General features: G+C 33.0%; 1 protein-coding gene across 1 annotated transcript; it reads left to right on the top strand.

The window, feature by feature from the left end:
- The first annotated feature begins 1,764 nt into the window (after positions 1-1,764).
- Positions 1,765-22,676, top strand: LOC136269529 (uncharacterized). Its single transcript, XM_034472744.2, has 4 exons — positions 1,765-3,724; positions 19,107-19,747; positions 20,068-20,619; positions 20,807-22,676. Exons 2-4 carry the CDS (start codon positions 19,108-19,110, stop codon positions 21,598-21,600), a joined length of 1,986 nt encoding a protein of 661 aa, XP_034328635.2. The 5' UTR covers positions 1,765-3,724; position 19,107; the 3' UTR covers positions 21,601-22,676.
- Positions 22,677-24,303: the final 1,627 nt, after the last annotated feature.

Genomic DNA, 24,303 nt, shown 5'->3' on the forward strand with positions numbered 1-24,303 from the left:
CTCTTTTTCTGTTAGTTTTTTTAGGCGTTGGTATCTTTTGATGTCGGCCGTATTGTTGGTGTTACGTGCTTTGATGAAGCTCCTTTTCTTTCGTCTTGATAATCTCTTAATATCTCTCGTTATCCATGCCTGGTGAAATCTGGTTGACGAGAGTTTTGATGGTACACTATCCTCTAAGATATTAAGTAGGTTCTTTTTAATGAAATCCCACATTTCCTGGATAGGGCTCAATACTACAGACGGGAATACTACATTCTGTATCAATAACTATTGACAAATAATGTATATTATCATCATGTCCTTATCAAACTATGCAAAAACTCTTTTTTAATTTATTCCAAGCTAAATCTAATATGATAATGTTAAATGATTGACATAGAGGAAATTCGAGCTCTAGCACCTGCATTTCCAGTCATGTAAGCGTGGCCCTGCCGATTTTTCGGTGATTTTGATTAGTGAATAGCTTAGGTAAACTTGTCAACTCATTTAGAAAGTTAAACCATCCTTGGTTAAATAATTATAGATCGATATTTAATTCGGGGGGTATGTAAACATTTCGTTTTGTTTCTATTTAGTTTCGCATTTAACAGGTACCACAAATGACGAAAAGAGTCAATAAAATTTTCACTTGCAAGATTACACGTATTTTCTCTAATACGCAAAAAACATTCATCAGTTCATAGGTCAAAAATTCACGTCACAATGAACATTGCGCGATCTTATTGATCGTCTGATAAAGAATATTCATGATTTTATTGAACATTTCAAATTGCTTTCTTAGAAAATGCAAAATGTTCGGAATAGGTGTGTGACAGTTTAACAGACTAAAACACCTTTCTCAAGGGAAATAGTCTGTTTGGCAGGAAAATAGTCTTTTTTTCAGGAAATCAGCAAAATTTATCGATTTACTTTGATAAAGTGAAACATAAGTAGAGGTATAATAATATACAGTTAACGTATACTGGTGAGGGAGTCAGCAAGATTCCAGTTCCCAGAGAGCAAGTCTTTTTAATTTATAACATTGTTTCATTTTCTCATTTAATCAGAAAAGGAAATGTTGTGCAATACCCTTAACTGCAAATCGTAATCTGCAGACATGACCCTCATATCAAGACCCATCGTCGGAACCCACGGGTTTTCTATCCGTTACACTGTTGAAACCGTGGGTTCCGACGATGATCAAGACCCTACTTGGGTCAAATCCTTTATGAATGTGGTAATCTTTGAGATAAATTTTCTTTTTACCAAGGCATCTGTTCACAGATCTATTCGTTGTGAATTTATCTTAACTACCACCACAGAGGTGGGGGGGGGGGTGTACCTGAACGTCTTTTACACGCAACATTATTCAATGAAGCCAGAAAAGTTTAATACAGTGATATCATTTTTTATGCATAATTCACTCAATTATGCTAAGGTCGCCCCAACTTTATTTAATTTTACGTCAAATACCGATTGATGAGATGTACACTAACTGTGTCAACCATTGTTGTGGTGTCGTGTTGGGTACCGGATGATTTTGAAGTCGTCTGTGACACACAATACCATTTCAAAAAAGTGTTTAAATCATCATTGATTTTTTTTAAAAGGTAAATGTACGATGTATGCCTACTCGCATATCCTAGGTCGACTTGGGTCAGACGCCCACTGTGTCAATCATTGCTTATTGGGTTACTTGAATGTGTGCATTTAAAAATGTTAACCTCGAATTTACACATGTGCTTGAAAATCAATCCCGGGCCTTTAAATTTCACCTCCCTCCAGAAACGGTGTCTTCCCACTTAGCTAAAATTCTGAATTTTTTCTGGGTGACTGATTTTAGCTAAGTGGGAATGGTGCACAGGTAAGGGTGTCAAAGAACAAAGGAAATTAATTACAGGTGAACTATAGTCTGTTCAATTATTGACCTTAAATAAAAAAAAAATACCAGGCAATTTTTTAAGATTTTGTTCAAAATTTTAAAAACTTACATACATGTAATAGAAGTAAATTTTGATTATTAAAAGGGTTTGTTTTATGATGGATAGTAGCTAAATTTTATTGTATGTAAAATTACTCAATATTCATTCTTTTGAGGAGAGGGGAAACAGACATAGTTGCATCAAAGTTTATTTTAAATACATGTACAATCACAGTCAACAACAAACTCTGTTTAGCAGTTATAACTTATTTTGAATATCATATACATGTACATAAATATTTTAGCATGTTAGTTAGTTATAATTTACTTTTTTATTGCAAATATCCTGGGGTGGATTGAAGCTTATCTTTCCGATAGACAATTAACATAGAGTGAATTTAGAAGGTTTTTCATCTACTTATAAAACTATACATGCTGGGATAATTGTTATTTGATTAGAAAATCTCTTTTTTAGAAATGTTTATGTATTACATAGTCTCTTTATACCATTGTAAAGGGGTTTTGAGATTGAAATTAATGATCTGGGATACCACAAGGGCCAGTATCAGTGCTTGACCCTTTTTTGATTTTGACATATATTAATGATACTGCTGATGGCATATTAAATAACATTAGATTTTTTGCTGATGATACATTTCTGTTTGCCATTGTTGATAATGACATTTTTACCCCTTCTATGCCCCTTAATATTGAGGATCTTGAAAAAAATAAAAATTATATGGTCCAAATTTTGGGGTGTTGATTCTAATAGCGGAAAAACAATTAATGTTAATTTTACAAGATAGCAGAGAAATTATCACATCATACAGGATACACCATGGCTACGGTGGTGATTATATAAAAAAAAATCAAATGCTCATGTACATTTAGGAATGCATTTTCAGGCTGATGGAACTTTGACTTATCATATACTATTGTAACAAATATACATGAAAAGGCTTGTAAGAGGCTGAATATACTTACAATACTGAAACGTGTCATAGATAGAAATTTGTTTATGAAAATCTATTTTGCTTTTATATATGCTTCAAAAAGATCATGTTTGTATGATGGACTGGGCTGGGAACCTTTACATTTTAGAAGAACACACATAAAACTACATTTAATGTACATGTATGATAGTTAATGGTATAGCATTTAATGAAATTTAATGGCATTTAAATCAAGCATTAGTTTGATTGAAGTTTCATATGATCTAATTAAACCATCAATTTCTGTGGTGTGTTGTTTATTTACGCAATTGCTTGCCAGGCCTATAAAATTTATTTTATTTTTTCTTAAATTTATTCTATTTTTTCAATTTATAAATATTTAACCTTTCAATAATTGATAGATCTAAAATCAAAATTAATGTTTATTGTCAAGAATATATACATGTAACTATATATCACAGGTGATTTCTATACAGGTAGTTCACACCTAAAACAGACTATACACAATGCTCACTCAGGTGTGAAAATCACAATTTTAGCTAGGTGGGAATAAGAATTTCAGATTTTTAGCTACGTGGGAATAAACCCCAGAAACAACACGCATCAAAAATTCAAATGACCTCGCATTATTACAAAATGGGGATAGTTAAATTAGACCTCTTACACATTGTTTTTCATCTCATAAAAAAATCGGCTCCTCTCTCGAGCGGAAACGCCCCAAATTCAAAGGAAAATTCGGAATTATTTTGCCTCAGCCATACTGTAGTGACACATGTATCATAACCATTGCAAGTCAGCCATCTTATGCAAACAACGTATGCCAAAATGGCCGATTTGATATGAACTTCTGATTTAGATTTACAAAAATAAGGTAAGTAGACATATAATTTATCTACAGTTATGAATGTCTGTTAATGCGAATATGTAAGAAGGTAGCATATTCAGAATGTCAGGAGTCATCGGTCCACTTGAAGCGTTTTCTAATTTTAGTGAAGTAAACGGGTGCGGTTGGAACAGTAAAAAAGGTTTTAAAAATCACATTTAGTCCAGCTTAACGAAAAAAGAATTGTATGGTGTAATTCTTTCTTTGTATTGTATAATTTTCCATTTGTATTGTAACAAGAGGCCCATGGGGCCACATCGCTCACCTGAGCAACAATGGGCGTTCAAAAGATATTGTGCCATATGGTTCATCGGTAGAATAACAAAAAATAAATATTGTAAAGTATTCGAATTTTACACTTAGTTTTGCATACACGTAATCTGTGACATTGAACCTTCATAAAATACTAATTTTTACCAGAATAAGAAAATTCTACGCAAGATATAAAACTAAACATTTGGTAGGGGTACACTGTTAGGTTGTTAACTTCCAATTCCCTATATTTTCGTCCTGCCCCCCCCCCCACTTTGTAAAGCGATCAAAATATATGAGAGCATATAGGTACATTTTTTTCATCAACTACTTACTAGTTATTGTATTTAAAAAATATATAATAGTTATTGTTTTTTTATTTTAAAAATCCTACATGTATAGATGTGAAGAAGAAAATTGTACCTCAATGTGTTCAATTCCTCAAATTAAAAACATTCAAAAATTTTATTTGTCTTCTCCATTATAATTAAATGACTGTTATTTACTTTGCGTTCAAACCAGGATAATTTTTCGCTGTGATATTTTCTTAGGAATAGCGATAATTACTTTATCCCCGCAACAGAAATGTGTCAGAACTATGAAAACTGTTTTAAAGATGTCGTTTTTATTTACTCGTGTATGAAAAACTATCAAAATTAATGTAGATTTCACATTATTTATTGTATAAAGAGGGGGCCCCAGAGAGTAGGTATATACAGAATATCATTCTTTTATTTTGTTTGTACAAGTATTTAACATACTCTAATTCATATAGAATTTCTAATGTTCAACCAAAATTTCAGCGTCAATCGTAGAATTATAAGCAAGATACAAAGCTCATAGTTCGCCTAGGTTTGAGTCATATTTTGTTCACATGAGTTTATTACATTCAGCTTAAGATTTTTAACTTGGTATTTCCTATTCAGCATTTAAAATGGAAAAAAAGAATGGCCTTAGATTTTCAATTCTTTTATTCACTCAAGACCATTTCACTGGTATTTGAGCTTCAAAATCAGTTTATACCAATGAACACAAACACAGTCAAGGATCACATGTACAGTAGGAGTAATAATGACGAAAAAAGGTTAAGTTTACAATACAATTAGTTTTTAAAGTTGGTTTCTGGAAGAACAGACTTTGAAAATTTTCTTAATAAATATTGACCAATTTTTTTACTTTTTTAATCTTTAGTTTTTAAGATCTGTGTACAAACATAGAATTGTGAGCAAATCTCTATATCTTGCTTATAATTCGAAGCTTAACACTCAAATATGGTTAGTAAATAGAAATTGTAAACAATTAAACACAAAAAACATGCACTATAAGAAATAAAGAACACAATTTATTTTTTCGAAATGAATCATATATATACATGTATATACCTACATATTTCCGTCAGCGATATCAAACTCTATTTAAACTGAATAAACTCGAGAAAATGCCGAGCATCTCAACAAAACCTACTGCATTAATCTACCATTACGCTAAAGATAATGCCGAATTACCGATAGTATTTCAGTACTTTTTTGATACATCAGATTTTGCTTAATTTGCGCAGGTAAACAGTTAACTGTTTGATTTACCGAAGTCTCTGTTTGATTTGATACGTAAAAATCACGAAATACAGACGATAGTTCCCAGGTTACAAAGCATAAATAATGAAAACGAAACGAAAATCAGAATTCGAACAAGGTAACACCAACGTCATGTGTGAAAACTGTCAACGCATTGAAATATTTAGCCTCAATTTACTTCACAAAATCGGCACCAATATATTTTGCATGTTTCAAAAATTTCCCTTCATACGCGAACTGTTGCATAGCAAGCGAATTCATCGTAGTCAGATCGACCCTTTTTCGTTTAATGTCATGGCTGCTTTAAACAAAGAACCTCGTTTTAGAAGTATGGAATACGAGTCTTGGTAAAATGGGTATTCAAACCCGGGCCGTGGCAAAATAAAAGCCAGGGAAGATCGGCAATCGTCAATTCCAAATACGCATTATTTTGCAGCAATATTTACAGCGAATACAAATATACTGGTCCATCAAATATCCTGAAATTTTAATGAGATTGGCAGATTAATACCTGCCAATATTTTGTTTTGCTCAGGCCAAGTCTTGCCTACCCATTTTACCGTATGCCGAACCCGAAGCTATTAAACTGATTGAAACACGCCTTTCCTTTATTATTATTTTCGTAATAACTCAGATTTGAAACAGAATTAGCACTTAATTTGTGCAATTTATATTTTCCTTCCCATAAGGATAATTTATGCTAAACTACGTTGAATTAGACTCGGTAGTTCTTGAGAAGAAGATTTTTAAAAATGCACCCCCCTTTTTCTACAGTTTCAAGGTTTTCTCCGCTTTGAATACAGATCGGACTTTTAATATTTGCCCTCCCATAAGGATGCTTTGTGCCAAATTTGGTTGAAATTGGATAAGCGGTTTTAGAGAAGAAGTTCAAAATGTAAAAAGTTTACAGACGGACAGACAGACGGACGGACAGACGGACGACGGACAAAATGTGATCAGAATAGCTCACTTGAGCTTTCAGCTCAGGTGAGCTAAAAACTCTTAGTTGTATTCTATATTTTCCATTTGTATTGTATAATGCTTATTTGTATTGTATAATAATAATGAACGAAAATTCCTCAAAAAATTCCGGAAATCATTTATAATATTTTTGGATTTTACAATCTTGCGCATGCATTGGAATTTTTTTCATCTGTTCATCAAAGAAAATACGGGAGATAACTCTAACACAGGACATTTACTAAATAAAATCCTGAGAGTTTTGAATGTCAACATGGTCTGTAAACACTGGTAAAAACGTTGTTGAAGAAATATTGAATTCTGCAATTATAGAATTACACTTTTCGAAGAAAGGTATTTACAGCTTCAAAATGATTTTGTTATGAACAATTTGATTGTTATTTTAAATGCAACTTTATTAATTTTCTTCAAAATCGTTTAGGGGCGATTCTGCAATTTTCTGTTACATTACGGATACACATGAAAGGCATTTTAACTGTGGTGAAGGCCTTTCCCCAGACACAGTTACATTATTCAAACTCAGCAGAGTGTAGTGAAATTAGTAGATTATTGTAGGCTTAAAACTTGGTTCTGCAAATGTCGACAACATACGGTGTATCGATGTATAGATTTCGTAAATGTCTGATATCATATGCTATGTCAACCCGTGCACGCACGGGTTAAAATCTAGTACTAGCAAAGTTCTACAATGAAAAAGAAAATAACATTCCAATGCATATTTATGAAGGACTGCCATTATTACTGGATCTGAGAATGTGCGCGGCAAAGGTATTCAAGAGAGGAAAAGGGTACATAAAGGGCAAGCAGGTTTGATTTTAAAAAAGTCGTAGGAAATTATTTTCATATTATGTAAATATTTACTGTCATTTAAATATAAAACCTTACACCATTCAATACAAAAGGATTGGTAACAAAAAGAAAAAGAATATACATATATACCCGAGTTCATAAATTTTAAAACAAGATAAGATGTCGGACTAGCCAAAATTACCCTTTTCCTGGCCCCTCAACGACAGTCAACCAAATCCATTGTTGTGCGACTGACTTGTTTAGTAAGGAACTCGCGCCTAAATTAGATGGTCCATTGTTATGCTATCATTATTTTTTTGCTCGCACTACGTACACTGTCGTTTTCTTTCTTTTGTATCCCCGAATGCTGCTACCAACATTTCGTCCTTCTAAACTCAGGTCACGTGCTCATAAATAATTCAAGTAGGGGCATTTAGGTGGCAGGAGACATTTTTTTGGATACAATTCATTGTAGCCAAGGGGTGCATGTCTTCGGAACTCTGTAAATAGAATTTCCCCAGGTCCCATTCAGCACAAATATCTTTAATTCACTCTTTATAACGCCAATCACTAATTTCTGATAAAAATTACTAGTCAAAACCTGTAAAATTCTCTACATACTGGTTTTTATGAGATTTTGACCCTTTCATATTTTGCTAATTTTTCATGATTTTTCAGCTTTTGAGACCTCCCCCAGTTAATTCCCTGCAGAGGGTTGACCTTCCGTACCACATGAATGTTGCACTATCACATGTCAGAAACTTACCGGTGTTGTATAGCAGATTTTCCCCCATAGTAGCTTCTCCCCCCGGAAAACCTACTATATAGTAGCTTTTCCCCCATAGTAGGGTTTCTCCCTCACGTTTTTGGTTCAGATTTTATAAAAAAATATTGATGGAAATCCAGTAAGGATTATAATTAATGTTTCTACACTCCAAGGTTGCATACATGTATAACTGCATTCATCTATAAAGGTTAAGTTTCGTTTTGCCGATTTTTTATTTTTATAGGCTATGCTGAAAATTGAACATGTGTGTAATGGAATTACACATGAAACTTAATTTTAGTAATTAATTGAAAAAAAATACTTATTTTACAAGTTAAACACTTATATGCATAATTCTGTGTTCTGAAATTGTACTAAGCGAAAATGTTTTAAGAATGTTTTGATAAATCTATCAGACTGTCTGCCTGTTTGTGAAAATTTCATCCAGGCTAAACCTCTGTTTTAGAGAGATTTTGTTTCCAATGTTTCAGAGCCCGATTTTTAAAATCCTATTATAATGATTATAGTGCATATTCTTAAGGGTTCAATGTCTCATAAACTAGAGATGACCATATCACCATATTTTCATAGTGGCAGTGGTTTACCACTTGTAGATGACTCTGAAAATTTCAGCCCTCAGGGTAGGGGCCCTTGATGTTTCAGGGCCCGATGTTTAAAACCTCATTATAATGATTGAATAGTGTTCTATAAGTGGGGATCCGAATCTCATATTCTAGAGATGACCACTTAACCATATTTTCACAGTGATAGTGTTATACCACTAGTAGATGACACTGAAAATTTTAGCCACCATGCAGGGTAGGGACCTTTGTTGTTTCCGAGTCCGATGTTTGAAATCCAATTAAAAAGAAAATGTATTTTTTAGGGCCCCATATCTCAAAAACTCAAGATGACCACATGAACGTATTTTTACGGTCATTTAAAAGAAAAAACATCATTTAAAAATACACAATCGCTCATATATTTCCAAAATGATTGAAAATTACGTTTAATTCTGCTTTTCTTTTTTAAGAACTATATATAATATGATTTAAATTTGGCCCCCATAATTCGCAATTTTTGTGTTTCGGGTACAATAAAATGTTATGTTTTTTTTTAGAAGAGTTGATTTAAAATATATTTTTTACCTATTCATTGATTTATTTGCACTCACTTGCAGTATATGGCGTCAGAAGTTACGCTATTATACTACAATTCAATCAAAATCGGTCAAAAATTGACATTTTTCTTATCCGTTTACGAATGGAAAATATAGAGCGCATGCTTGAACAAAGATATTTTTTTGTTACTTATTAGTCTTGGCTATATATATATCTCTGATTAAACTATTTTGTTTGTTCAAGTATGCGCTCTATGTTTTCTGAGAGAAAAACTGCTTGAAAACAAGCTGTTTTATGCTAAAATTGCAAAATTGGCGGAAAAAGGTTGTTTTTACGATGTCATATTTCTTAAATGTGAGCACTTGAATCAAAATGAACATTATGTATAAACATCACATATAAATCTGTACAAAGAAAAAAAAGAATTGAAGTAAAACGACGATGTAGGGGACCATCTTAGGCGCCCATATCATATATAGTCCAAAGTTTACGAACAAAATTTTTTAAAAAGGTACGCGGGTAAATTCATTATTTTTCAAAACATTTAATCAATTCATAAGATGACTAATGATATAATAGATAACTAGATAAATAAATCAATAAACTTTTATTCATAAAAGGAGCAACCGAAAATCAAAAATAAATAACCAACTTAAGCGCATACATGTATACGACTTTTTTTACTTGTTAGTTGATTAGAAGACCAAGCTTATATTAAAAAAAAAATAAGTCAGCTCATCACAATAGATGTGTTGGTTTTTTGGGGGTTTTGGTTTTTTTTAAATAACCCTTGTTTCATTGTTCGAAGCAATAATATGGTACACAAGTAAATCTTTATTGCAAAAATATGAAACAAATAGAATTATACGATTTTTAGGTAAGTGAATCGTATATCTTGATTTATTTGGCATCGTTTTCAAAATTGTATATTTATAAATCACGTTGCAAACTTAAAATGGAAAAATTAGCAAATAGTGAGTGTAAATATATACATAAGGTTAGTTCAGGCTCCATTTCACATTTTCCAAAGTAACCAGCAAAGATACCGACATTGTTCTGGTTGTGAAGACATTTCATTTTTTTAAACAAAATGTTTACATCATAAAATCTCGAGTTTCGTAAAAAATGTGCTAAAAATATGAATATGCGTAACTTTAAAACAAAATTTTAAAACTTCACAGGCTTTTAATATATAATCAATTAAAATACCCCTTACCCATGATTTAGAACCCCATCAATCAAAATAAAACTAAAACATTTCAGTTATCATCATATCATTGCATCCTGTCTCCCGTTTGATATTTAGAAGAAGAAATATATAATTGTTTTTAAGATCGTCAATTCGAACGGTATTAATTTAAAATTGATAGCCTTTTGGACGAAGGGAGTAATACATTTCCACTTTTTATTCCCTTCCTCTACAAAATTAGGTCAAGACTGGTCAGTTAGTTCCCTCGGAGATGGTAATACATTGGAAAATTAAAGTTCCAAACCAGCGTATTTTTACTCAAATGTATTCTCACGTGTTCTTAACATCGAAGTCGGAACTGTAGATAAGCATCGATTAGATGAAAAAGATTCGAGGTATTCCGAAATCCGTGTAAAAGGTGTTCCAAAAAGGTGTAAGAACAGGTGAAATAAACGATGATGACACATGAATGTTATGGAGGCGCGTGCCTTAGTTCAAATTTGGGGTTAAAAAAACCATGTAATACTATTTTATTCTATGTATTAATAAATGCCATAACTATCCTTTTTATGAGAAATTAATATCATATCAATTATTGCAAATTATTACCACGAATGGTCCGCCATATCGGTATAGTCCACTAATGCATTTTCCATAGGCGGTAATGTTAACGTTATGGTTTATAGCCCCGGCCCTAATTTTCGTTCAGCAACGAGGGACCTCTTAAATGAAAGCTCATCAAATTGTCTCTTTCCTGTTAAAATTTCGTGGTTTGAAGTCAGATTCGTTTTCCGGCAAATTGCGTCTGTATTGAAAAACTCTGAAAATGAAAGTAAAAGTAGGGAATTTCTCAGTTTTGGAAAGGGTGTACATCAAACAATTTCAATTCTTTTCTTCAAATGATAATTCAATTTTGACACTTGTTTTTTAAATTGAAAATCCTCTTTTCTGACATGTGTCAAGCATTCTGATTTAAAATGTCCCAATAAATGTATATACACTCTGCAAGTATAGGGACTATTTTGCTTAAAGGCACTACTTTGTTGTCCTACCGATTCTTAATATAGTTAGAGGGATATACCCATATACATGGCCAGAATGTAAAAAAAGGGGGAAAATCCACTATATAGTAGGTTTACCGTGGGGGTAATCTGGCTATAAAAAGGGGGGAGCCCACTATATAGTCAGCTTTCCCTGGGGGAAAAACTGCTATATAGCCATTTTTCCGGGGGGAAAGATGGCTAGGGCATGTAGGGGGAAGAGGCACTATATAACACCTCCCGTCTGTAACTTGCAATTTCATTGTGTAAAATCAACACAACAGTCATAGCCGCAGGTTTTGCATTGTACTTCGGATTCTCATGTACCTAAAATTTGGGGCCTACATATTGCATATCAATTTCAACAAGAGACATCCCTCTAAGTAATGATAATCATTAAAAATCATTTCATGATTTTTAGCAACACTCATAAGCCTATAAGTACAGCAACTCTAAATTTTACAAAAATATTGAAGCTGTCCCTTGCTACTTTTACTGGCCGACTCGGCAAATAAATAATTATTACCAATAAATCTTTCATTTCTTTTTAACGTGATTGATTGGAAATGTATAATTTACAGAGAGTTAATAACTTATATGGCTTGATTTAAAAACCGATACATTTCTCTGTTTGAAAATGCCAAAATAAATCGGACCATATAGCTTTAATCTAATCATATATCGAAATTGGTCATGCCCGAGGTGCTCCGGGAAATTTACACGTGTTACTCAGTCAATCGCTATCGACTATAAAAATATGACTGTGTTCGATAAGTAAATATGCTCTAAAAGTATATATGCTCTAGACGCCTTACGCCAAAACTGGAGGGTGTGCCACTAAGTTCCAGATTCCTGGGGAGGGGGGTACGTGTCCCCTCACGGACCCCATTCCGAAATCTGATCAACACCGTTTCATGGTGCAAGTAACGCCTATATACATGTAGTGCTGTATATGCTGTATTTCAATGTTAGGTAACATTATTTGGGGGGTAAATATTTAATTAATATTTAATATACTTTATTGCTTATCTCAATAGGAAGTATACATCACAAAATGCACCACCTTAACGCTGTTATTTACCTAATAAAATAGTGCAAGTGGATTTGAAGAATTGGTCATGAAAATACATGCATGTTATAAATAACTGATCCTTGTCTGAAATTACGTACACAACACAGATCTGCGGGTCTCATCAGCGGGTACTAGTTTTACCCAGTTCTTCGATTAGATGGCCGGTTCACGTGTATACATATATGTATGTGTTTTCCATATGCAGAAAAGGATTTAAGTTAAGATCAGCTAGAGGAATTCATTATTGTGTTTTAATTGGATTATCATTATGATGTTGACCAATATAGGTAAGCATAATACATGTAGTAGCAGTAGCACAATATAATGAGATGCCAGCTAGCATACATAAGTTCTACTTTCACTTTCTAAATGTGATCTCCCTTTGACAGCATACTGTATCATCATCTTTTAATATTTAAATAAGTTTATCATCGTTACCTATCCTACCGCATTTGTAAAGTTTCTGTCATTTTAGTTGCAAAAGTTATTTTTTTCATTTAAATGTCAGACTTGCACTATTGAGTTGACCCCATATTGACCCGGTATAAATAATTACGTATTAAATTTGTATATTACATGTAAGTAAGTGTAGACACTTATCATTTTTATATGAGTTATAATAGGAAGGAAGGAGTATTTCTTTCTTAATGTATTATAATGCATCAAATACAATGTAGGTCATGACCCTATGGGACTGTTCTGACCCCACCAAACAGGAAAATACAAAATATCTTGTAATGTCATTTTGATGCATCATATGGTGTAAAATACATTAATGACCCCAAGGTGCTGTCTTTAACACCCCCCCCCCCCGCCTTTATGAAATAGGAAATGATGATACACTGTATATTTTGTTAACTTCTGAGATCTGAGATCCTCATCCCTAATTAAACCATATCATTTATTCTTGCTCTTTGTGTCATTACACTTAAAATTGTATATAGATTATGCCCCCATGGAGACACTCTGACATTCTAGAACTAGAAATAATAGAATATTTTATCCATTTCATATGTAGTGTTTGATCCATGTGGGTAATTCCTAGCCTAATGATGACACGGCTTTGTTTAGGAGACTTTACAGTTGCCCCAAATAGGCGAATACACATGCATATAACATTTTGTTTATAAATCTTAAAAATTGAATTAAGCAATTTCCAAAATGTTAATGTGCATCAGGAGAGAAAAAGCAATCAAGAGATGATTTAAAATTTGCTACTGTACACATGTAAGAATGTATTAAGAAGACTGAATCTTTAGAACCAGGTTAGATGGGGGGGGGGGGTGAATGTTGAGTATAAACATTTATAATTTGAATCATTTATTGTTATTAATTTTAACTTGTCAATGAATACTAGTTATTGATCCCAAGGTAGAAATATGACCTCTGATCATATCTCAATAGATCATTTGTCAATTATGCAAGGTGTATATAATTTTTTTTTTTAAAATAACATTTTTTACCGGTTTATGAAAGTTTTTAGACACGCAAATTATATTTTGATTTTAATAGAACATTCGACAATTAAGGGGGTGGGGGATGAACAGTTTATATTTGAGTTTGTTTGGGGGTGGGGGTTCCAAGTCATATATTTGACAATTTTTTTAATGTAATTTAAAATAAGACTAAGCCATACTACAGTCATGAACATGAATAGTATAGAACAAAACACAAACTTATACATGTATATATACATAGGAAGTATTACAAAACATAGTGATTGATCTATATCTGGGTTCTTAAATTGAATCATATATCATGTACATATTATATTATTGTTTCTTTGTTCAAGACATTTCAGATGGTATGTAGGTCATGATCCCAAGTGTACTTCCTGAAATTAACAAATATCATAAAAACCATTGAGATCCCCACCTCAATCCAAAGATATTATTCCTCCTTAGGTCATATCGCATCAGATAATTAGGCATGTAAGTCATGACCCTAAGGGGTCATCCTGACCCCCTTAGAATCAGAGATTGTCAATCATCTTTAAATTATTGATGTTTGATGATCCTATCTCTATTTAATCTTTATTATTAAGTCTCCCGAATGAAATTTTGAGACTTATTGTTTTTGTACGGTTCTTAATACATGTATTATTATTCTTCGTCTTCTTCTTTTTCTTCTTTCCTGCTCTGAACTTGTTTCTCAGAGATGGCTGAACAGAATTGTATAAAACTCTACGATATGATAGGCCTGCATATCTAGTTGTGCACCCTGGTTTGATTTTTCTCATTTTGAGGTTAGACAACCACTTTTCCGGGGGGGGGGTCAAAAGGGGGGAGGGGTCTAACATTGAACCTTGTAGGAAGAATCGTAGACTTTATTGTAAATATATAAATATATGATGTGTCCTCCATTAAATCATAAGAGGAGCTCTTGGATCAATGTTTGTTTTTTTAGTGATAAACGTCAATTTCCTGCTACTATTTGACTCTCTGGATGAAATTTAACTTTTTAAAACCTTATTGCACATCTATAGGACAGCCCAAATTATATCCTAAGAGATGACGTAGCTACTCCAAAAGCTGTAAGAGGAGTTTTTGGAACCATACTTTTTTTGCAAAAAAAATCACTTTTTGTTGCCCACTGATCCCCTTAATTAAAAAAAAAAATCTGGAACCTGATCACACTTCAATATGACACCACCAATTATATTCTAGAAGATCATTTGGCTAATGCCAAAAAAAAAAAAATGACATTTTTGAAACCAGTTTTTTTGTAAAAAAAACCGTCATTTTTCAGCCATGTAATGACCCCCAGGACAAAATTGAAAATTCCGAAATCTTACTGCGCATCTATAGGATACCCTAAAACATATTCCAAGAGATGATTTGTCTACTGTTGAAAATGTTCGAGGAAGAAGGGTTTTTTTTTAAAAAAACGTCATTTTTTACCAATTATTTGACCCCAGGACTAACAGAGAATTTTTAAAACCTTTTTACAAAACAACATGATACCCCAAATATATCAAACACCAAGAGTTGAGTTTGCTTATTTATAAGATGTAAGAGCAGTTTGAGAAAGTAAAACGTGGCAAACGGACGGACGGACAGACAGACGGATGGACGGAACAGGGTAATAACAATATACCCGAACTTTCTTTAGAAAGTGCGGGTATAATTATATCATAGAATTGAAAAATTATACAATACAAATCAAAAATATAAAATACAAATGAAAATTATACAATACAAATAAAAAATATAGAATACAATTGAAAATTATACAATACAAATCGAAAAGATAGAATATAAATAAAAAACTAGACACGATCTCGTTGCGAGCAACGAGGAGGTCTTCCGCCTGATTCTAGAACTTGAGATTTATGTTCGATCTTGATTTTGCTATTTAATAGCTAAATATGATTTAGAACAGGAAAACACGGTCTACATTCTAAGGACCAGATCCTATTTTGTTTCAGGTGTACGAGCTGTGCTCAAAATGTGTTTTTAAAAATCCGTCACCGTTTTTGAGATATCTGTGCAAAACGTGGTAGGGGTCGGTCCCTTATTTTCTTATTTGGGCCGCTGAACCAATATTAAAGGTTGCATGTTGTTAAGTACATCATTTTGAGCATCTTTTCTTTGATACTACATTTTTTTTGAGATATAGGTGATCAAAGTTTTGGACTTTTGACCCCTAAAAATTCCTAATTACATAACACATAAGGAAATCATTATAGTACTGTTACTAAATATTCCTTGGTAAAGAACTATAGGAATAACAATTTAGAGCTCTCTAGGTCCCTAATTTTAGGGCCCAGCCCCTTTTTCTTGGTATCAAATGGAAGGTCGCTTGATTTTAAAGACATTTTGTTCAACAATTGTTTAATATTTTTTTTCCATTCTTGAGATATTTGAGAAAGAATGTTTTAGAGGCAAGTCCCTTTTCTCCTTATTGGGGCTGCTGAACCAAATTTTGAAGTCTGCATGTTGTTGAGTACATTATTTTGAACATCTTCTCTTCTATACTGCATTTCAAAATATTTTTCCTTTTTGAGATATAGGTGATCAAAGTTTTGGACTTTTGACCCCTAAAACCCCTAATTACGTTACACATGAGAAATTCATGATACTGATAGGCTACATAACTGTAAAATAAACATATTCGCTTCTGTAATCTATTACAAAATATCCCTCGATGAGAGCTAAAGGAAAAAGACTTTAGAGCCATCTAGATCCCTAATTTGAGGGGCCAGCCCCTTTTTCTTGTTATCAAATGGAAGGTCATTTGATTTTAAAGACATTTTGCTCAACAATTATTTAAAAATCCGTTACCATTCTTGAGATAACTGAGAAAGAATGTTTTAGGGGCCAGTCCCTTATCTCTTTATTGGAGCCGCTGAACCAAATTTTGAAGGTTGCATGTTGTTAAGTACATCATTTTGAGCATCTTTTCTTTGATACTGCATTTCAAAATATTTTCCTTTTTGAGATATAGGTGATATACGTTTTGGACTTTTGACCCCTAAAAAACCCTAATTACGTAACACATAAGAAAATCGTTATACTGTTGGGCTTCATAACTGTAAGGTAAACATATTCGCTTCTATAATCTATTACAAAATATCCCTCGATGAAGAGCTATGGGTAAAAGACTTCAGAGCCCTTTAGGTCTCTAAATTGAGGGACCAGCCCCTTTTTCTTGATAAAAGCTGAAAAGTCTTTTAAATTTAAACTTTTTTACTTTACATGTTGTAAGAAAATATTTTCCAGAAAAAAGTAAAGAAAGAAAAGCACAAAAATTCATGACGCTTTTTTTAATCTCAATTTTCGAGCCCTAGCGAGCTTTGGCGCCAGTAGTGCTAGACATATAAGACCATAATCATGCAAAACTTCAATCTTTCCTTTAGCAACCGTAGATATTTTAGCTTAGGCTAACGAGACCGAGTTAAGAACGAGTACGCACGCTTTCGAACAGCGTTTCATTTGTATTGTGACGTCATCTTTTTGCTTTGTTGATGCCATGGCGTGAGAGTTTCAACTGCAGATATTCAGCGTAATTTGTTGAAAATAGCTCGTTTGATGCGTAAAACTGATATTATATTGTAGAATAAACATAAATGTCTCGAAGTATGAGCTATATTTGGGCTCGGGTTGAAAACGTGAAGAGGGTTCAGCAAGCCTAGCCCTCTGTCACGTTTTCTTTACCCGCCTAAATATAGCTTAATTCATATATTTCAAAACAGTCACCATGTATTTTATATAAATGACCTTAAATATGTGATGTTATATATTTATTTATTACTAAAATATGTCTTAATGTTTGAAAAATACTATAAAGATCACCATTTTTGTCTTTGTCAAATAAAAAATAGCCATTATCTGACAAACTGGGAAATTGGGCATACAAAAAACAACTTTGATAAGATCCCTGGAACAAACCAGGAGGTAAAAGGTTTATTTTTATTTGAACATTTGATGCATTTTAGCAAAAACTTTAATATGTAGAACAGAAAAAGAAATCCCTAGGGCATAAGTTTAAGAAAACTGTAAAAAAAAAAATGTGCAAAATTGATCCATTTCAAGCAAAATCCTATAGGCTCCTATGTTGAAAATTAACAAACTTTGAAATGATCCCCTAAACAAACGGTGTGGTAAATGTCTTTTTTTTAATCTTAAAATAATAACTGTATCAGTAGAAATTCATGTAAAAAATTTCATCTTTAAAAAATCTAGGGCCGAAAAAATATGACCCGGCCTTGTCAATATCTTAATATTTTAGAATAATGAAAGAAAACAAAATACCCATATAAAAATAGAAAAAATCTTAATATCTCAAAAACGGATGTGACGTCATCAATACAAAAAACTTGCTATCATGTTCAGACCAATATCTATCACATCTGAAAATTTAGTGGAGATCGGCTGAGCTGTTTCTAAGAAATCCCGTGCACAAAAATTGGTAGAAAAAACTAATTACAATAATAGGAAAAAAGGAAACATAGCAATAACAATAAGGTCTTCCGTTGGAAACAGAAGGCCTTAATTATACATTACAAATGGAAAAATAAAAACGTTTACAATACAAATGGAAATTTATACAATACAAATAAAGAGCATACAATACAAATGGAATATATAGAATACAAGTGGACAAATATACAATACAAATGGATTACTATACAATACAAATAGAAAAGATTGAATATTGCAACATTTGACATGCCATAATTTATTTATCAAAATACTTTTTTTCAAAGTATTGTAAAAATACCAAGTTTTCGAGCATTATTATGAAACCCCAATCAGCATTATATGGTGACTTGTTTCTGCAATTTCTTCTTTTCGCCCCGAAAAAAACGAAAAGACGGAAAGACGCAAATTTGCTGCGATGCAAAAAAACGAAAACCCAGGTCGCAAAACTGCGAGCCAAAAAGACGAAAAGATGCAAAACTGCGAGGCGAAAGACGAAAAGACGAGATTTTACGTCGCAGTTTTGCGGCTTCTGTTTTTCATCTTTTCGCCTTCATTTTGTCGTCTTTTCCTGTCTTTTCGGGGCAAAATGACAAAAAAAAAAACACACCAAAAAACCCTAAATTTAATTGTACCATTTCATTAGCTCTTTTTAATATTATCAGAATGGCCTTGAGTAAAGCAGAACCTGATGAGGACAGGACAAGATTTTGCAGATTAAGTTTAGTTATTGTTGAAGAATTACCACTGATATTACAAGATGTACTGTATAGAGAAGTATCTCCTAATTTGTTACTTCATATGGTTATGAAACATAAAAAAGGTCTTGAACATTTAGGACCACATCAGATAATTCAAGTGAACAATGCAAAGGCCAGTGGTTACAGTGAGTTTGATATCACGCTGCTGTATACCCTTTTACGCAACTACTTCAAAAAAAGTATTCAACCTCCCACCAAGGGTTGGGGAAAACAAGAAATGCCAGAACAGGGACAGGAAACAGAAGGTGATGACATAGAGCGCATTCGTCTTATTAGAAACAAACATAACCACAGTGTGATGGTCTCCATTCCTGCAATATCCGAAACTGAATTTAATGAAAAATGGGGAATAATTCACGCTGTTTGTGCACGAATGCAGACTAGGTTACCAAATATTCAGCACAATTATGTCCAAATGCTGGAAGAGTCCAAAATAAGAACAATTGATTCAGACATGGAAAAAACATATATTGACAAGATTAAAGAACTTGCTAAAGAAGAAATGTCTGTCAAAACATTACTACTGGAACTTGTCAAAGAAAAAGGTAGTTCTTATTCTCATAGATTGATCATAGAACATCCAACTATTATTAATTTTTAGGGTTTTTCCCCCATAATTACACAAATTATGTCATTTATATATGAATCATTGATGGAGTCACATTTGCTCATTAGAAATGACTATACAAAGCAAATAATTACCTCAACTTTGAAAATACAAGATTGTTTTCTTATGGAAATTATTGTTAACATTTTTAAATAATTGATATTAGAAAAGAACAGACGCCTTCAATACAAAAAGTTCGACCTATATAAAAGTTGTGTGTACAGACTAACTTTACAGTATATATTCTTCTTTAAATAGACCTTACATCTAAAGAGAAGATCACAATTCAAGCCAGGAAAGACCATAAGAAAGATGTTGTGAAATCATTTACTGATGTTTCTATTCGTATTTTTAATGAAATGGTGGATCCGACTTACAGATTGACATCAAAATCAGAATTAGAGAAACTATATAAAGCAACACAAAAATTCCTAAAGGAACACAAAAAGGACATTGAAGATGATCAACTACAAGTTTTGTTAAAAAGACTGGAAGAAAAAATTAAGGCTTATGCAAACCTGGATGAGAAGAACAGAACAAATATTTTGAGCAAATTTTTAAACTTTAACCTAAAAATGAAGAAAAAATACGGTGCCAGTATGTCTTGCTCAAATGGGAGCATTATCCTTTCAGTAACATTTTCCTCAAAGGAATGTTATAGCCACTACAAAAAAGACCTTGATAGAGGAATCATTGGAGAAGAAATTCTGCAGATCATTCTATATCCGCCTTATCTAGCCAGTTTTGATTTAACAGCCGAAGATTTGATTGTATGTTTGAATGACCATGAACTTACAGAGGATAACAGAGGTATGCAAGAAAAGATAGATTTTACAAACAAATAAATTCACAAAACAGAATAATTTTCAAACGTAATGCAAATTAATTTTTTGATGTTCACTTAGCGTTTAATTGCACACCCACTTTAACAGTATTTTTTTTTTAATCAATTGTTTAAAAGACAGTTAACTTCGTAATTTAAAATCCATTGTTTCAGGTGACAAGTCAGCATACAGTTTATCATCTGGCCTTGAGACATGTGCCAACCATCCAGACCAGTACTACACGTTGGCATGTCAGCAATGCCAACTTCCTGTCTGTGTGTTATGTATTGAAATATCTGAACACAAAAATCACAGCTTTATCGGCCTCAATGTTATGTTGCAGGACAAATTGTCCTGGATTAATGATGAAATCAAACGGGGTCACACATTTGAAGAACAAATGAAGTTGGAAAAAAGCACTTTAGTCAAACATATCAGCGATATAGAGTTAAGAATGAAAGAAAAACACCAATCTCTAAAAGATCAGCTTGATGACGTTTTAAAAAGGAATGTAGAAGGACTTAAGAAACATCAAGAATCACACGTGGATGTGATTGATGAACATCTTAATGATGCAGAGCAACATGTCTCTTTTTTAGAGAAAAATCTAATTGATGCCGCTAAATGCCAACCTGCACAGGCACTCATTCTTTTGAGTTCATCACGCAGCTCTCTTGAAAAGGATTTGTTCAAAACATACAAGGTCGACAAACCAAGTTTTGATGAAAGGAAAAAAGAATTCAGAACAATTAGCAACATTTTTGGAAAGCTCTCTGCCTTTTCTAGCGAAGAAAGCGGATCTAGTGATGATGAGGAAGATTCAGATTTTGAATATTCAAAACACACCAGGTCCAAAGATTCGGCTATTGTAATGGACGATCGGTTTATAAGGAGCAAAAGGTTTTCCGATCCCCTTTCTCCTTTTTCTTCCATGGTAGACAAACTAGACGATTCTTTTGACGATTAGAAGAGATTAGTTCAGAACGGGTTAGCTGAGGTCAGAAGCAGTGATGTAATTTAACAAAAATTCTAACATTGTCGAAAAATAACCTCACATTGTCTAAGAAGCTTTGAATCATTAAAATTACATTACTATTATTAATGATGTCAATCATGGGCACATTGAAAACTATGGCCTATCGTGCTAACATTGTCAATTTATGCATATAATAGTGCACAATGCTGCATGCATAATGTGTCTGAGTGCTTTTATGAATATTATGTATTTTATGTATTTTCATTTCTTAATTTTTAAAGGGAAGTTCCTTTCTGTAAACATATTTTGGTGGGTAGCAAGCAGGTAGCACGCAGCTAAACTCAGCGAGATTCGTCAAGACTGAAAATTCTAATCTGACGTCTCTCCGAATCTCAGACGAGTGTCACACAATGATTCGGAAAAATAATCACAAACTTCGCCCAGCGATTTTGATAAAAAAAAATTATTTACCTGCTTTACCCTTTCACATTAGACATCCTTCTAACATCCTAGCACAAACTTGATTTGTTCTTTTCTTGGTTAAATCCAACAATATACATTGTATGAACGTTTTGATTTTTCAGTAATTTATTGTCGCCATTTTAACCTCCGATGCTAGGGGTTCCAGTTTAGTTGAATACTTTTGCATTGAAATGTTTTGATTTTTTTTACTTAATGAAAAATTTGTTTAATTTTATCCAATGAGATTTATGGTTTACTTCACTGACACTTTATGTGCAAAAATACCATGAATATGTAAGAAAATGTGAACTGTTGTATTGATACTCTTTACCATCGGAGGTTACTGATTTTTATAAAGAGAAATTGACAAGCGCCTGCGTTCTACAACTGCGTTCATCTTACAGTTAATTTTACCTAAAAAGTTTACCGCGTTCATCAGATATTCTGGTCACTAGGGCTCGGGAGTAGGCGCACAGAATATACATAATATGTAACAGATGTTAATTCAATGTTTCTATAACCAAGACAAATTTAGTATTTTTTGTGTCGGGAGTGGGGTGGGTGGTTGCCAGACTGGGATATTAAATGCTTGATGTGGAACTTTGGATAGTTTTTTGTTTGATGATTTGCATTTGCAGATATTTCATTTAAAAGAAATAAATTTCCTGACTTTGAGATAACAATACAAATGTTTCTCAAATACATCAAAAGACTAGATCTCGTTACGAGTAACGAGTAGGTCTTCCGTCCGATTATGTTTTCATATGAGACGATGAAATTGAAGATTTTATGAAGGCGCTTTAGCGCCTAATATGAAATATAGATGTTACGAAGAAAAGTCATAAGATATAACAATGCAATAGCTTCCAATAATAGCTCTAAAAATAAGAAAATCAGCTGTTTGTAGCCTGTATACCCCTATAGAAAATTTAGACTCGCCCACTCTCAGATAACACACCTGAGTGACCAAATCGATTGCTTTCAATTTTTTTTTAATGAATAACATCGGAAATAAATCTTATACAACCATTTATTTTCAGTTTATATACAAAATAATTCCAGGAATCCTTTTAAGGCGGAAAACCGGCTGCATCCACATCATCTAAAAGCATACAAAAGTAATTGCTTTAAACTTATATATATATATATATATATATATATATATATATATATATATATATATATTGTATATTACAAAGTCAAGAGTGTATATAAGGGTTATGGTGTGGCGGGATTGCAATGTTATATCTTATGACTTTTCTTCGTATAATCTATATTTTATATCAGGCGCTAAAGCGCCTTCATAAAATCTTCAGAAAAGTCATAAGATATAACATTGCACGTTCAAAGCTCACAATTTATAAATTTGTGCACTCACCACACGATAATACTGCATTCCCATATGAACCTGGAGATGAGACTGGTCTGCAAAAAAAAAAATTGAAAGATGATACATTTGTCCAATCAGCCATATCCAAAATCTCATTTAAAGAAACTCCTTTGTTATTAGCCTTACTAGTGGACGCCCCTCTCGCAGAGTGCGCCTGAAACTTTGCAGTATCTATTCCAGATAAAGTCATAATGTTTTTTATCCAGTTTGAAATGGTGTTTGGTGTTAATCCTTTATGAGGCTTGACTACTGCACGAAGCAAAGGATCGCTTACCTCAGCATTGTCCCCATTCCTGAAACCTTTTGTGGCTTCCAAATAGACACATAAACACTCCAGAACACAGATGCGTTCGTCAGAAAACCTGTGATAGGTGACTTCTTTAGCGTTGCAGTCCCTCTGGGTTTTTGATATACCTGGTAAACGAAAAACAACATACTCGGGTGTTAATTTCATAAAACGTATATCTAAACGTGCCAATTCAGAGACACGTTTTGAGGCTGCAATAGCTAACAATATAGCTAATTTTTTGGAGAATACTTTTAAAGATAAATCTTTGTTATCTGGCAAGTCCTTTAAATATGAAAGTACAAGATCTACATCCCACAAAACGGATGAAATAGCGGACCTATGAACGTTAATTGTACGATACTGATAACCGCTATGATGTAACCAGCTCAAGAATTCTAACACGGAACTTATAGATACCGAAAAGGGATCAGTTTGCCTTTCCAGACACCAGAGTGTCCACTTATTCCAGGCTGAGTCGTAAGAACTGTTTGATCCTTTTGACCAGGAACTGAAAAGTAGTTTTTCAGTGTCCTCTGATAGCGAATACGATTTA

The sequence above is a fragment of the Magallana gigas genome, chromosome 8 (genome assembly GCF_963853765.1).
Source record: "Magallana gigas chromosome 8, xbMagGiga1.1, whole genome shotgun sequence".
Taxonomy (NCBI): Eukaryota; Metazoa; Mollusca; class Bivalvia; order Ostreida; family Ostreidae; genus Magallana; species Magallana gigas.